The sequence below is a fragment of the Populus euphratica genome, unplaced genomic scaffold (assembly GCF_000495115.2).
Source record: "Populus euphratica unplaced genomic scaffold, PopEup_1.0 scaffold6.1, whole genome shotgun sequence".
Classification (NCBI taxonomy): domain Eukaryota; kingdom Viridiplantae; phylum Streptophyta; class Magnoliopsida; order Malpighiales; family Salicaceae; genus Populus; species Populus euphratica.
In genome coordinates, this window is record NW_011499849.1 from 950542 (window position 1) to 968488 (window position 17947).

Consider the following 17947-nt stretch of genomic DNA (forward strand, 5'->3'; position numbering starts at 1 on the left):
TTAAATAAAAAATAAAGAAGAAGAAAAGATTGTATATTTGTAGTTTTCAAAAAAAAAAAAATCCAGACCAAGTAAACCTGCTAATTGGGAGTCAACTTTAGCATGTGCCCACATCTTTCAGTAAAAGCATCATTACCCAGACCAAGTAAACCTGCTAATTGGGAATCAACTTTAGCATGTGCACCCGTTTGACCTATTGTCGCAGCTAGCCTTCAGTTTTTTCCTCCATTAGCTAGTGTGTACAAATTTAATTTTCGTCCATCCAAAGCACTTTTCTGAAATGGGCATGTCAAAACAGATGTGCCCACATCTTTCAGTAAAAGCATCACTTACATCCTGCGGTATGTATGAACCACCAGAATCATAAGTGGACAAAAAATTCGGACCAGATACCCACTGATAGTTGAGAAAAAATAAATATTTACCTCAAATGGGAATTAATCTTTCCAAGGAATTGGATCTTCATAATTTAAATGAAAAGGTGTCTCTCAATGAACAAGATGATGCCAAGAAAAAACTAATAAAATAAGGATTCATCGACATAATTTCACCAATACATAAAAGGCATGCTTTGCTTCACACAAACAAGACTCTTTCCATTAAAACATAGTCGACAAGAAAGGCCATGCCTAAACTCATTTGTTTTCATTCATAGAAAGGAGAATATTTAAGAAAGGAGTTTAGAAGGATCAAGTGAAGTCCCTTCTAAATAAAACGGTGGTATATAAGGATTTTGCAATAACTTTGTTGGATCATAAAGATAAAACACCAGTTAAGAGCATCAGCTTCGTCTTTTAATCAGGATTTGTACTCACTGTTGAGCGCTGATCATGAGTTTAATCCTTTGCTTCTAACTCTCAAATAGCTGTTAAATTAATATCCTATTTATCATCTCTCCAAGATAAAAGCAAGGGTAAGTTTTTAGTTTTTTTTAAAAGCGCATAAATAATTAACAATCTGCTATGCATTAATTACAAAACTCTCAAGCTCCCCATCATATACTCTTATTCCATTTTATTTGAGAATCTTCAAATAAAGATTTCAGATTTTAAACCCTAACATATTTTCCTACAACAATTTCCATCATATTTAAATAGCCTCCCTGTTTTCATCGAGAAGGGAGACGAGCCAAAAATCCGAGCAGATTAACATTTGTAGTTTCATTAGACCTTGCTAGAGTTTTTGTTAAAATTATGATTTGTATTTTGAGAATCGAGGAAACTAACTTAGTAGTTAAGCACTCTCCTGGTCATTGAAATTTAAAGTTCAAATTAGGCTATTCTTTTATATCAATTTATAAGTGAACGTCATTTCTGTATAGTGTAATGTTAAATAAGAAGTGGAGAAATCCCCACAACGTCGTGAAATTAAAAAGCGTTTGATACCATTTCCTATGTTTTTAAAACCAAAAACTATCTATTGTTTAGTTTTTTAAAAAATTGTTTACTTTTAAGAAAGCCATACAGATTTTGTTTAATTCAAGAAATATAAAAATATATTATTAATTAAAATATAAGACTAATTATATGACATTTAATTATGATGGTAAAATGGTATAATCGTGAAAACAGTTTAATAATTCTAATTATGATAATTATTTATATGATCGTATCATTAAATTATTTTTTTATTAATAATCAATAATAATTATAGTAAGTGATTATAATATGATAGAGGTGATCACAATGCAACATTGATGATATAAATTTTAATAGTTGTGATGGTGAAGTTAATGATGATATGATAGTAAAAACATTAAAATAAAAAGATGATTAGTTGTGAAGTTAATAATTTTGGTAATAAAATTAAAATAAAAAGGTAATTGAAAATTGCATTTATAATGGTTATAATAGTGATAATAGTATGATGATGAAAACAATAGTCATTAGCATGATATTACAATGATATTAATGATAGATAGGTTAATGTGATAGTATAATTGTGATAATATTGATTGCTTAATATCCTACACATAAAAAATAAAAATAAAAAGAAATAAAAAAATTCTTTTTAATTTTTAAAAAACTATTATAAGAAAAATAACACAACAACAACTAAATTTGTTTTTTTTTCTAAAAAGAAAAACAAAAAACTACAGTAAAAACAAACGATAACGTATCAATTTGGGGTTTTTTTTCCCTTCAGAATTTCCTGAATGGTTAAGATTTTCCTTTGTTTATAAGCTCAAGGGTGCAACAAAAGAAAATCATACAAGTGACAAAATTATATATCATAGCAAAACTGGCAATTGGAGAAGAACTTAGAAACCACTGACATTTGCATTTCGAGCATGCAAATCCAACGGGTACAAGTCATTGTGCCGAAGGCATTCATTCCGAAAGAATCCATCAAGGTGTTTTCCAACTCAGATAACAATCTCTTCCCAGAGAACCTATTAACCCAAATTGTTCAGGACCTCCAATTATTTCTCAATACCAACCACAAAAAGGTTGATCGCATGAGTCAAGACTGTCGCTAACATGTAATGATTTTACTACCAGCATATTGATTTGCAGATTCAAGACTAAAACATCTCCTTTCTAACGCGATTTTAATCCCAGTTGATTTATCAAAGCACAAATGGTCATCGAATTGAATTTAATCACGATAAATGACATGTTTTGAGTTAAAATCCCAATACAACAACGAACTGAACTGTGATGATGATCGCCTTCCCCGTGAAAAGTGAAGTTCCAAGCTAGATACCCCCCCTTCTCTCTCTCCATATAACACGGCCATGACTTACTACTCTTGCAAACGACTGGTAATAACGATGCTATCCTAAATGTTTATCGCTGAAGGTACTACTCTTGCCAACGACTGGTAATAACGATGCTATCCTAAATGTTTATCGCTGAAGGATTAAAATATAACCATTCTGGGCTAAAAGTTGAAGCACAATTGTCTCTTGTGTTGAGAAACAGCTAAAGGATCAAATATATAGGGCATCAAAACGGGAGAGAGATAGGGTAGACCCGGGACAGAGAGGGGCAACCCTTATCTTTGCTTTCATTACGTGTTTGTCCCTTTTTAGTTTTTCCCGTCAAAGAAAGCCAGCGAAAGGAAAGAGACAAAACAAAGTACAGATGGATCAGAGGATGAATGGTAAAGTGGGTCATGGAAGAGAGCTTTCAAGAAGGTATTGAATAAACGCATATGTCCCTTCTATCACCACCCTCTCTCAATATCTGTGTCTTGTGTACGTGTGACTGCACTGAAGAGAAAACTGGCAAAACTAACACCAGCCACGTTCTCTACTGGCATACGCTTTATCCCATTCAAGAAGCTAATCTAAGCATAGCAAAGCAAAGATACCCATCAAGAATCCAGAGCAGAGCCCTTATCTTTTACCCCGTGGTGCAGTTTCTTCAGAGCAGAAATCAATCAGCGCGCCCATATCCACTGCAGTAGATCGGCAGAGATAAATGGCTTCACCATCTCAAACTTGCCATCACACCCTTCAATTTAAATCCTACCACTTAAAAATCCAACAAGATTACAGACGGAAATTACTGATTTTGACATGTATGACGCTTTTACAGTCGCATCCTACATTAAAAAACTCCCAACACCCCAGTCAAGTGTTTTCTACGCGCTTTCCAGTCATCTAGGGAAAACAAATAAAATACTAACAAATTAATTGAATTAAAATCTAAATCTAAGTATAGATAAGAAAGAAAGAAAGAAAAAAGCTAAGAAAACTAAGAGCACTGCGCTCCTCTTTCATCTCCATGAAACTAAAATTTCTAATTAACAACATGATTACACATAGATAAAGAAAGACTCGAAAATTAAAAGAGAGAATAAAAAGTGAATGTTCAAAAGCAAACTTCCTAAAAGCTAAAATAAATTTTGATTGGTTGGTCTTGTCTACGATAAGTCAACTTAATAGGGCGGTGGTGGAGGTGGCCTCGCAGCAGGCGTCCAAATGACATCATTAGGCATGTGACAACTATACATAGCGATCCCGCAAGACTCTCCTCCTCCACCACTCGCCGCGTGTCCACTTTCTTCACCACCTGCACCAGACACAGCCGGTGACTGCCCTTCCCCACCACCGCCAGACCCAGAAGTCCTCCTTTCTTCCTCAAGCGGCAACCGGTGATAACTCGGATTATTAAACGACGCAGCTACAACAAAAATAGTACCAGCCGCCACCAAACTTCCCGCTACAATCCCTCCAACGATCTGTCCTTGTGGACCCGCAAGCGAAATGGTGAAACTACTAGGCACCAGATAGGATGCCGTTTGAGGCAAAAACGTCGCCGAAATTGACAAAATATCGAATCTTCCATGAAACGTAATAGTAGCTCCTGGTGTTGCCGATGGCTGACGCAGAGTGACGTTAGCTACCGTGCCGGATCCCGTTAGGACGCAGATTCCCATGTTTTTTCGGCGACAAAAACGGGATAGAGCCTCAACGACGTCGTTCCCACCTGGGACTTCTAAAATGTAAGGACTCATGGAGGGTTCAGGTTCCCGGGTAATAATAACGGGTGGTTTGGGTTTATTCTTAGAACCAGGCGGTCTGCCTCTGGGTCGACGAACCACTTCAATAGTGGCACCATCAGTGCCACCACTGCTGTTTGGCTCGTTAAGTTTCTGTTTTTGTGTGGTGGGTGTGAGATTGGGTGTGGTGCTGCGAGTATCTTCCTCCTCTGACTCACGAGAAAATTGATATTGTTGAGAGAAGGGAAGGTGCTGATGATGAGGAGGCTGGAGTTTGGAGAACATGTTTGGAGTATTTTCATGCTTCGACTGACGATGTTCTACATATTCACCTTTCATGTTTGTTTATCACTTCTAATTTGGGTTTTTTTCAATTGTTTTTGGACAAGTATGGTTTGTGATTGGCGGGGATTGGATTTGGATGTTTACTTTGGCAAGCAGAATAAAATATAAGAGCAGATGGATACAAGTCGGGACACAAGACAAGGAAGGAGCGACGGAGTGGAGAGATGGAGAAAGAGCCAGAAGTGAATTGCTTGTTGCTTTGATTTGTTTATACCGTGATTAATACTGGAGAGAGAGAGAGAGAGAGAGAGAGAGAGAGAGAGAGAGAGGTGGGTGGTGCTTGGAAATCAAGTGAAGACCAATAGCGGCGCTGGTTGGGAGGTAAAAGTAGGGTCCATTAACAATAGAAAATACACGCATGACTTACGTAAGTGTCTGTTCCATGTTGCGATAGTTTTTATTTTTAGAAAATACTCTTAAGAAAAATATATTAAAATACCTTTTTGTTTTTATATTTTCATACCAACCATGAGAAATACTAAAAACTTATTAATGGGATATCTTCCAAGTTAAAAATATTTTAAAATCATCTAAATACCACAAGTGCTGATAGAGTGAAGTTTATCTGACTAATCAGATGAATTTAAATTATGACTCAGTTGAATTCAAGAGAAAATCAATATTAATGTCATTTTATTTTTTTCATATAAGAAAGTTGAAATAATATATCTTTCTTATTAATTAGATTAATCAGGATTAATTCATTCAAACTGTCAAAGGGTGTTATAACTACAGTGCTCGCAGGTGTTTAGGGCGGTGATGTTGTTTTTTATTGTTTAGCTCATTAATTAAACCCTACATGCGAAGGTTAGACAACACGCAACGCCATGAAATGTTTGGTTTGGGTTTTTTCTTTGAACTCGAAGCTTTGCTTAGCTTCGAGCTTGCTAACAGAGCGGACTTTCGGAGCCTCCCGACCTTGGGGTTGATAATGACACCTTGATGTTCTACCTTTCTGGCCATGGGGGCATCGACTTTATGCATCTGATGTTACTGTTCATAACTCTCTCTCTCTCTCTCTCTCTCTAGGATAGGTAATTGAGGAGAGTGCATGTGATCTCTGGCAAGTTGGCCCTGGGCGGGGCAGATGTGCTCACTCCTCACTCCATTAAAGCTCAAACTCCTCGGCCAACTTACCTTGACAACAACGGTTAATTTCAAGGATGACTTTCTTGGAAGAGAATTCAAGGTTATCATTTTTGCTTGGTGAGCACATTTTCGCTTGTGTTTGCCCTCGTAAAAGACAAAGTCAGACACAAATTGCTGCCACCTTCTCGATGTGAACCAATCAAAATGTCTAAGGGTAAGTAAATAACTTGGTGGCCCCTCTTCCTTTTTCTACCTGCAATTAAAGGCTATTTAATTTCTCAGTCTATCTCTCTTCTACTCTTGTTATATGATAAAATTGAGTACTCACCGTAGAACGTTATTACATTATTTTGAAGTTGCTTTCTTTGTTTAATTATGCTCTCCGTCTTTGGCTTCTTTTTTTTTACATTTATAACATAGGCTAAGACACTCGGGATAATTTTTAGGCAGTCAATAGATTGAATACTATAAATTTTAAAATTTATTAAAATTTATATAATAATTAATTTTGAAATCTTAAAAGATTAATTAAGATGCACATTAACCGATTTGAACATCCACAATTAAAAAACACTTTAAATAATCATTTTTATTTTTTTCTTACTCAATGTTATTTTCAGTTGCATCATTCTAGGGTTAAATTTATGGTCAATTTATCAAATTTTATTAAAAATTGGAAACATCAATGATAGCGGACAAAAAAAACAGAGAATATAATGGCCAATCTAATATCTCGAGACAAATTTCATTTTGGTTTAAAAATTCTTTTTTTAGTCATTTTTCCCTGTTAATTAAGTCTTTTTTTAGCATAATTGCATGTAATAAAGCTTGAAATTATGGTACGAGTATCAAATTTAACATTTGATAACTAAAAGGCAAAAGAAGGATAAAATTGACATGTGCTTACCAAATTGCATCCTGATCCTATAGTTTTTTTTTTTTTTTGAAATTTTTCAATCCATAGATAAGAGAGAAACATAGACCCATCAAAAAGAAAGGTTAACAAAAGAAAATATTTAGTTGTTAGATTTTGACAACTAAAACTATGGTATTAAAATATTTTATTTAACAAGGAAAATTTGATAATAGTGATTTTGGGTTAAAAAAATGTTATTACCGCTAGGCTTCGAGGTTCCTTTAGAATCAATGTGCTTGATTTTTTATTTTTTATTTTATTTGTGTTAAAAGAAAGTTAGTTTGACCAGGATAATAACCTCTTTTTATCTATACCACTGCGTGCAGACATGGTTTTTAACAGGAGTTATTAATGGAGGTTGAGGTCACAGCATAGCATAACATGGTAGATATTAAGTAATGGGCACGTGTCGCATGCAGTTTTTTTTATAACCCAAATAATCATAACTGTATATGAAATTAAAAAAAATATATATTATTAATAATGATATTTGTATACAATTAATATAGAAACTACTGTATATGACAACATAGACTAAAGTAAAAAATTGCCAATAATATATATAATAGATAAAAAAAATTTAAAATGAAATGACGCTAACGGCTGTGGCAACTGCGAAATTTTGCAAAATACTCTTATCGGGCTTTAATATGAATCATAATACAATAAAAGGTCCAAACTCCATTGTATAACATCTACTATGCCGCATAACAATTGTTTTTCAAAACCATGTCCAAAGGGGATTTTTATTTCTTTGCCTGGAATACAAGAAAAACGTAATATAGTATAACAGATATGAGTTGTGATTAATTCTTCTTACTTCCATTTTTTTCTTTTTTTATATACTTAAAACATTATCAGAAAATTGATAAATAAAAATAAAAATATCAAATGAATATTTCTGTTTAGGAGAATTTTACCAAAAAAAATTCCCTCAATATATACCGAGGGAATTACAATGGAAAAAAAATTTAGATAAAGAAAAAATAAAAAAAAATGACGTGTCATTTTTACTGATAGAATTTATTTTGTCAATAAAATTATTAGTAAACTACGAATACTGTTCATTATGTCAATTACAAAGGTAATCGCCAATAGAAAATTCCATAGGTATTTTTCAGAGTGCTCCAAAATTATTTATTTTTCAATTGCATTGTTAATTATTGTTCTTTATGAATAAAACCATCGACGGATTGAAAATTCATCAGTGTTATTTGACAGTTTTCTGAAAAATTTTAATTAATTAAAATTTTTTATTTAAATATTATATATGAAATCGTCGACAGATTGAAAAATTATCGGTGATTGTTGGCGTATGAAATCGTCGATAGATTGAAAAATTATCGGTGATTGTTGGCGGTTTATGAAATTTTTTTATAAAATTAAAAATTTAAATTAAATATTACAGATAAAATTATTAACAAAATAATTAAAAAATATTAATATTTAATTATCCATCTGTAAAACCGTCCCTAACACATCTTAATAAAAAACCTGAATCCTCTTATTTTATAAGACACATACTCACTTTTTCTTCTTTTTACCTACATGTAAAAAACATTATTATCTATTTTTTTCTCTTCTCTTCTCTCCTCATCTCCTTCTCTTCATACTTGGCTATGTATTCTTTTTCTTTTTTTTTTTATCCTCTTAGTTTTTTTAATTAATTTGCTTTACAAAATTTATTTTTCTCTCCTTAGCTTCATTTGCATCTACATTAAGGTAAGATTTTTTTTTCATGATTTTTTTCACTATATTTATTTTTAATTGTTTTTATTCTTAATAATTGTATGAATGTTGTTGTGAGAACTTTTTTTCATATGAGATCAATTTTTAGTTGATTTGTTTATAGGATTTTGAAATTTTTAGCAATCGCACCTTCATTTTTTTATATGAATTTTTTTAGTTAACTTTATTTTTTCATTTTATGTATTTGATGCAAATTTGTTTGAGTTGATTTTCTTCTACTTTTTTTAAAGAATTTTGAGTATATATTATAGAGTGTTGATTTATGTTAATTTAATTATTTTATAAAATGAATTTTTTAAAATGTTTTTAAATAATTATTGACTGAATTACCAATGGTATTTGTCGAGGAATATACTGACAGAATGAAATGGATAAGTTTTTTTACCCATTTGTTTCGTCAGTAATAATATTTTTTTATTACCAACTGATTTACCGACGGACAAAAAATTATCAATGAAAGATTTACCAAAGAAGCATTTTTATTAGTGATTCTGTTGGTAAATTAATTACTGATAGAATACATCTCTTATGTCAATGGAAAAGTTTTATCGGTAAAATTGTTAAATATTTTAGTAAAATAAATATCATCTAAATAATTATGAGTAATTGGGACTAATTGTCAAAATTATCAACAAAATAATTATGAGTAATTGGGACTAATTGTCAAAGTCAAAATTGTCATCAAAGAGTAAATTGAATGCTTTAAAGACATTAGGACCAAGTCAAGATGAAGACTAGCCAAACTTCAATCAACTGTAATTTGTTTTGAGACATTAAAGATTGTTTACACAAAAAATATTTTTCTTTTTTATTTTCAGTTTTTTTTTATTTTATCTTTTCAATAAAAAATTATAAACATGTTCATTTGTTGAGGATGAAAACGTTTGGATTTGTTTCATAAAAAAAGGAAATATTTTAAGATTACTATTATTTTTCATAAAAAAATCAAAATCAAATTTTATACTATTATTTTTATAGTATAATATTAATTTTTTTCATTCAAAATAAAAAATATCATGAAAAATTTATAAACAAATATATTATATTTACAATTAAAAAAAAACACATTTACAACATCAACTAAACGTAAAAATGTAAGAAAATAATAATTTAAATTTTCTACATTGATAAAAATTATGTGTGTGTGTAACTGTATTGTTCATGTCTTTTTATATATATATATATATTTGAAAAATAATGAAAAGCTTATAAAGAAAATCTGTGGAGAGAACCTTTCAAATATATTTTTCAAACTCCACATAAATTTGAAAAACTATAAAACTAGTTTTTTGAATGGATTAATATTGCATTTGACTAGAAAGTTCTATTTTTCTTCTTTTTTGACTCCAATTTTTATAGAAAATTAGAGTATTAATTAATACTCTATTTTTGAACACCTCTTAAGATATTTTGGTATCCATTAAAAAAAGAGACACACGATTCCTTAATTATCTTCAACATGGTCATTATTTATGTTAAGAGTAATATTCTAATGAGATTTATATCCTAAATAATTTTGTTTAGATTTTAAGTATGCTTAGAAATGGAGTCTATTTTTCTTCACAGGTAGATAATCCTATTATGTATTTGGCGTTAATTACATGTGATTTTCATATTGTTTTCTGTAATTTTTATTATTTTCTTATCACTTCTCTCTTAGCTTTCTGACTTCCAATACCTTTCTTTAATTATTCCTTTTGGTTTATTAGATTTTCTTTATCTAAAATCTTTAAATAATCTATTTTGATCTAATATCTTAACGATCTGTTTTGATTCATTGGGTTGTCTTAAAACTCTAACATCTAAATGTTTTTATAGATTTATTATTCTATTTTTGAATTCTGCATCTCTATCTCGATCACGAAGGAGCCACCATCTCTACATAGAATTTATCCTCCGAGAAAAACACTTAATTTGCAACAATTTCTTCTAACCTTTCTCTCTGTATCACGCCAGAAGGGCGCATGATAAACCCAGATGATTCTATCATGTCGGCTCCTGATTAAATTGCTCTAGGAGAGAAAGGGATTTACCAAAATACAATAATACATGCCTCAAAATAAGTCCCTCGATTTTCTCTTTAGTGCTCGTCTAGCATCAGAAGGAAAATGTACAGTACTGGAAGTGACTTGGGCGACCGATTGGAATAAAAATAGTCTTGAACACTATTTTCTGTTGGGTTTAAACCAAAGCTCTGCCGAAATAGGTAACTGAGAGGTTTTTCTGAAAAAAGAAAAACAAGAAAAAAGATACGAACCTTAGGGCAACAGAAGCCCAAAGTGAGATCCTGCATGAAAAGGCAACTTGGATGCCATCCGCCCATTTTTCACAGCTATAATACTAGACATGGATGCGACGTCAAGTTAAGGTCAACATGCAATCAAGGAGGGCACTTTGGTACCTTGCCAATTCTCCCTCAAATTATTATTTTTTTCTTTTTGAGAAATTAGCACATTTAAAAAAAAAAAAAAGTCTCGGCGAACCGGCATCGGTCACAGTAAAAGTGACGGTATATTTAAAGTATTGTAATTAAAACTTTGATATATCTATAAGATTTTATTCTTTCTTTTGTTTAATTTCTTTTCTTTTCTTTCTTTGAAATTTATAAAAACCTATTTTGACTATTTATTTAAATATTATTATTTCCACCAATAACTTTGACCAGACTATGATTTTTATTTTTTTTATTTTTTTGGTTCATGCTAGTTTGCTAAAACATGTCTTGATGTGACTAATACAAAAATCTAGAAACTCACAATTAAATCATTTTTTTAAAGAAAATTAAGATTAAATTTGAAATTGAGTTTTACATAATTATAATATGTATAAAGATACTAAGAATATATGCAACAACCTCAGCCTAGCGTTTATAATTGAGACTCGAACAAGAATCATAAAAAACACTACGAAACTTAATTAATTCTTTAATGAATTAAAGTATTTTTACGAGAAATTAAGAATTATAAATAGAATCTCTCACATGCAACAATAACTACTGAAATCATACTTTATCTCTAAAAAAAACTAAATATAAGATAAATAATTGTATGTAAAACAATTAAAAACATCATAAATAATGCTGAAAAATAAATAAAAAATCTCAAATCAACTAGAAAACTAATATAATTCTCGCATTATAGCTTCTGAACCTTATTATAAGACCTTTTTTATATATGATTTCTATAAAATTTTAACTCAATATAGAATAAGACCTATGAAAACTTCTAGTCAACTTTTAGCTCAATCTAATAATTGGATAGAAACTATACTTGTAAAACAGTGCATTAGAAAAAATAATCCTTTAATCACCTAAATTAATTAGCCTATGAAATATATGGATTAAACCTCTCTTGTGCATGAATTAATCTTAACTAAGGTATAATGTTCACTTATTGATATTGTGTTTTTGAAATCCATCTTGATTCAAATACTTTGAATAAGTCCATTGGATGCATATTTAGATACTTTTCCCTTCATCTTCTAATTTTTTCAATTGAAACTTGCAATAGATCTTTTGGTGTGGTCTTGATTGTATTATCTTCTCTTTTCTCAAAAGGATTCATTCATAAATCATCATTTATATCAAACAAAGAAAGATATAAAAAAAAATATTAAAAGTAGCGTTAACAACATACTTATTTGGTAAATCTCTCTAAAGAATAAATCTGTTATATTAGTTGCATCATCGATTTTATGACAAGATATGAAATGTATCAATTTGGAAAATGTATTTATAATTATAAAAATATAATCCCTATCCCTTTTTGACCTAGAAAAACCTAACACGAAATCCATATATATACCAACCCAAGTGACGCAAACTCTATGATCACATGGTCATATAATCCACATGCAAATGATACAACTCCTAAAAAGCTAAAAAATCAGATTTTAAAGTTTGACACAAATATTACCCTTAACCTAAATATCAACACTGTTGGAATCTGAAATCCCAAGCCAATAAATAAAAATTCATGAATGAAAAGTATAAGATGATGTCATAAAGACAATTGTTTTTTAATAAGTCAAATTTGTTCTTTGTTCTAGCAAAGAAAACACATTGCATCATATAAAACACAAGTTAATTTCAAGAATTCATGGTTGTTGACAATCTCATCATACAAAATGTTATACAATAGTTTAACTATCAACCCCAATAGACCCAAAACTTATAGGCTAATATTTACCCACTTAGAATAAACCTAAAATATGTTAATTAAGCCCAAACATGAAAAAAATAATAAAAATAACAAATATAACATATAAATTAAAGTTGTTGCACCTAATTAAAAAAATATCTTAAGATAGATAAATTTCATAGTTTAAATAATGTCATGAATGAAATTTTTATCTTAGAAACACTAAGATCTTTATTGCTACCTTTAGACATCCAAAATAAGTTAGGAAATTTATTGCTAAAGTTGTCTCCCTTTTAATTTCCTTGTTTGTCTAGAATAATTAATTATAACTTTAAAGAATCATCTCAAAGTATGGAAACCCTTGTCTCATTTCTTTTACCTTCTTTATAGAATTAGAAAACTCCCTAAAATAAGTTAATTAATTTGTAATTAAATATCACCGACTTTTATTTCATTATGTAGTTAGAATGGATAAGGTATCCTTACAAAAAAAAAAAAATTGTAACATTAATGATCTTTACCACACTTGAAAATTTTGAAAAAAAAATAAATAGAGTTATGCTGGGTTAACCTGTTAAACCTATGATTTGAGTTATGAGATTGAGATAACACTATAAAAAACAATTCAAAAAAAATTACGAAACTCAATTTCTAATGAACTCAATATTGAAGAGTAAAATTTAGAAGAAAAAAAAACACTAAACAAAACACTATTCTAATTAAATAATATATTGTAAGTGTGGCTATAATGGTTTAGTATTTTGTGAGTGTGATTACAATGATTTAGTCACACCTTTTAATGTTTCGTTAAATATGTTTATGTTTCTTAAGAGTCTTCTCGAGTTTTTATCATTCAATGTAATTTATAAATTCAGCGGTTAAACTCCTAAATATCAAGATATTGAAAATAAAGATTTATTCATCGATTAAACTTAGAAGGTTAAAGTAGCATCGATCGATCAAAAACCAAAAATTTCACACCATGATAAAAAAAAATTTAATTTTTAGTCTTCATATGCGATTGTTGCCTAAACAAGGCTAGTCAAAATTCAAATGTTTTTTTTGTTTAAAATTATTTTTTATTTTATATTTTCAAATTATTTTGATGCATCAATATCAAAAAAATTAAAATTAAAATATATATTATTTTAATATATTTTTTGTCATTAAAAAAGCTTTTGGATCAATTGTTGTAAATTGTATTTTTTGCAGACTGCCAGCCGTATAGCTTAATCAAGTATTTGTGAGTGTTAATCAAAGTTGCATTCCAGAAAACAAAAATTGAGCAAGCGAGATTGAAAATGGCTAATTACAACCCGTGACAGGAAGAATGACAAACAGATTTTGAAGGGGAGTTTAAATGATGAAGTTTTAGATTTATTTTTTAAAAATTATCGATTTGAATTTTATAAATTTTAGAATTATTGAAAACTAATATAATTATTAATTTCAGACTCATAAAATTAATTAAAATATACACAAACTGACCCATAAAATTAATTAAAATATACATGAATATTTATATTAATAATAAAAAAAAAATAACAGACATGGCAACACCTCGAGTTGGCTTTCAGACCGTAAAGAGAAGGCTAACTAGTTGCAACTTGAAAGTCACTGAACAAGAAATGCCTTGCCATTTAATTATTACGTGATAATGGATTTGATCTTTCAGATTAAAATGTTTTGGAATCAGGTCAACATTGTTATGTTTTTTTGTCTTCAATTGAATCCCTTCATTCTTACCAGTCATCGGATAATTCATACCCTTTCATGAAAACGAGACCTTTTTGTAGGGATACGATGGTTTCGGCTAAAAACGTGAGAAGGGTTATGACAAAACTCTCATATTTAAGATTTTTTTAATACTTAGGAAACCCAATTAATTTGGTGTTAAGCCTTGTTCATCCTTTTGGCAATTGCTATATTGGCCTTATGACCAAGTTTTAATTGATTTGCACTTTTCACTCATCTTACGAGACACATAAAGAGAAGAGAGCAACATGAATCTTGTATTAAGAGACATTGATACCATGCTTGGTTTGTTTAGTGATGGATGAACATTTTTGGCACTCCTTGGAAAATAAATTTTCAGTCCAAGTCTTTATTTAAAAAGTTCAAAGATAGAATAATAATCCAATAATAGAGGTGTTGTGCTTATATTTATATTTAATATTCTTATACTTGTTGAATTTAAATGATAAGAATTTAAATGATAAGAATCTAGATCACTTTTAGATCTAATATTCTCGGACATACTAGGTCACTTTTAGATCTAATATTCTCGGACATAGTTACAAATCAAGTCCAAATAAGTATAAATTTGATAAGTTATCAGACTCAATACTCTTATATTTAATTATATATTGAGTCGAAATAAAAATAAATTTATTGATAAATCCATTATTCTTAAACTTGTTAAAAGCACCAAGCCCAAATAAATATGTGTTTGAAACATTATCATTTAAAAATCTGGATCGAAAATATTTTTTTTTTAATTTACAATCACTCATGAAAGTTATTTAAACCTAGTACCTATAGCAATACCCTAAATATACTGATATACGGAGATGCCCATGTGTTTTCTTTCCTTCTTTCTTGCCTTTTCCCCTAATTTTTAAGCTAAGGCAGGTTTTGCAGAGGCAAAAGCTGGTATCGAAAGCAATGCTTGTTTTCTTATAATCACAATACTTTAAAATTAAGAGATTATTGACTAGTAAAAATATACCATATGATAATGCAGTTTAACTCATTGCTCCGTGATTATAGTACATAAATTACTTCAGTATCTAGAAAAAGAGGGGAGGGAATAGCGATATGCACTTCAGAATAACTGACCGACCTTAGACATTAAAAGTAAAAAGACTACGAACTAGAAATTATATAAATAAGTTCTTCGCAATTGTGTTAGTCATGGACAATAAAGTTATTCATGATGAACTTCATCTCATTCCTCTGCGCAGCTTGAAGGCAGATTACAGCAATTTGTTGTTGCATTTTCAAGAGGATTCAAGAGGCAAGTTGTTGCCTTTTCTCGATAGACCGATTCCTGAGATCTTGTCATGCAGTATACCTATGGCTGGTGGGCAATTAAATACAATAACTCAGATCTTCAAGAAGTGGACTCCTTTCCATTAATGTCATTGTCAGATTTTCGAGTTAAGCCAAATCAACACGAGCAATTTAGGAATAATAAATCAACTATACAAAAGTTGTACACGTGTAAAGTTCCTGTAGATTGCTTCACTAGGTAGCTGACATGCAATGCAAGATATAAAAGCAACTTGGCAAGGTCACAAATCGTTTTCTACGAGCCCGTTGCCACCGGCAAAAAATATTACGCACCAAAAAAAATAATGTCCGGGTGTTAATAGACTTTAATAATGAATTGAATGATATTTTAATGAAATATTAAAATAAAAAAATATTTTATATTAACTTGGATTGAATTAAAAAACTTGCGAGGTGATATTGAAAAAAAATATAAAGTTTATTTTTGAATTAACTTAATATTAAAAAATAAAATTAATTAAAAAAATATTTAATTAAAAAATAAAATAAACTTGAGTCAATCCAGTAAACTCACAATAAAAATTATACACATTAATGATTTAAAAAAAAAATTATTCCATAAATTATTTCTTATTTAATTATATAATACTAAAATACATGATATTGTTTTGTATGAAACAATGTATTTTTTAAGAGTAAAAAACCTGTGAAAAGCATGTGTGGCCAAAATAACAAAAATAGATTATTCGCAATAAAAAATGAAATTATATTCCTTTTTATTTGAGTTAAATTAAAAAAAAAATCATCAGTAAAATAAGATGAAATTATTTTTTTAAATTAAAAATAATAAAAGCATGTGTGGCCAAAATAAAAAAAATAAATTATCCGCAATAAAAAATGAAATTACATTCCTTTTTATCTGAGTTAAATTAAAAAAAAATCATCAGTAAAATAGGATGAAATTATTTTTTTAAATTAAAAATAAAAAAACCAATTAACTAAAAAAGAAATAAAATATTATAAATTAACTCGTTAAACTTATAATATAAATTTTTTTAAATTAAATATAAAATAACAATTAAAATAAATAAAATAAATAAATAAAAGAGCCCAGCCATGTATGCTGGGTATTTTAAAAAGAAACAGCACAGCTCGCATGCCTGGCTTGTTCTATTTATTTTTTTTCCAGCAAAAAAATGGTATTTAAAAGATGGCGATGGCTGCGAGGCCAGAGGCACTGATGAATTAATTTGACGATCTTAAAAAAAAAATAAAAATTGTTGATTTGAAAACTACACTCTCAAAAAATCAAAAAGGTATTACAACATAACCTAAGATTTCTTGCCTCTGGAATTGAAAAACTCAAAGGGGTCTTCACCTCGTGATTGATATCCATAAAAAATAAAAATTGATGCTGCCGTAGAGCTTGAAACCAAGAGTTGAACAATACTAAAGCAGACTAAACTACGAAACCATATGGCATGAGAATTCCTGTTTTGAATGGGCATCGACACATAAGAGAGGAGGGCAAGCACCGAGGACAGGGCATGAGAACAGTTTGGTACATCGTAAAGGCTTTGAAGGAGATAAACCTCAAGCCTAACTTTAATTTTTGTTTAACAAATTATGTAAAAAACCTTAAGATGTTCTGTAGAAATCAACACGTCAACACTTCATGAAGAAAGCAACAGTCATAGAAATGTGAGCATCATTATGGACTGGTGGTCTTCCGAGTAATAAAATGGTATGGTCGGGTGGTCGGAGGATTTGGGGGGGAGGAGGAAGATTGAAGCGGGGAACTGTAGGAGAAAATTTGGGAATTTAGGGTTAAGGTTAGTATGTACAAATTGAGTATGAGAGTTCGTGTTATATTATGTATGATGATAAATTTATTTTTTAGTTCAATTTAAATTTAAAAATTGTGTTGACTGAGAATAAAAATTATAATTAAAATATTGTGTTATCATTCTTTAGCTTTTTTTGTTCCTTGGGTTGGATAATATTTTTTAGTTTCAATTATATTAATGTTGTTTTTTTTGTTCTTTGTATTTTTCATGATGAGTCTTGGTATGATTGCAAAACAAACGTCTAATTTATTAAGAAATTGTTGTGTAAAACCTTATTTGTTTACGCGAGGACACGATAATATAATTTATTTTTGTTTTTTGTGAATCATGCATGGTGAGAAACTGAGAATCTTTAGCTACGAACAATAAAATCAAGTAGTCACGTCATGAATAAACGCCAA

General features: G+C 29.7%; 1 protein-coding gene across 1 annotated transcript; it reads right to left on the reverse strand.

Moving 5' to 3' along the window:
- Nucleotides 1-3569: 3569 nt before the first annotated feature.
- LOC105120430 (Putative AT-hook DNA-binding family protein) lies at nucleotides 3570-5104 on the reverse strand. The gene has a single exon (XM_011018614.1). The coding sequence runs from the start codon at nucleotides 4786-4788 to the stop codon at nucleotides 3886-3888; it is 903 nt and encodes a 300-aa protein (XP_011016916.1). The 5' UTR covers nucleotides 4789-5104; the 3' UTR covers nucleotides 3570-3885.
- Between the last annotated feature and the right edge of the window lie 12843 nt (nucleotides 5105-17947).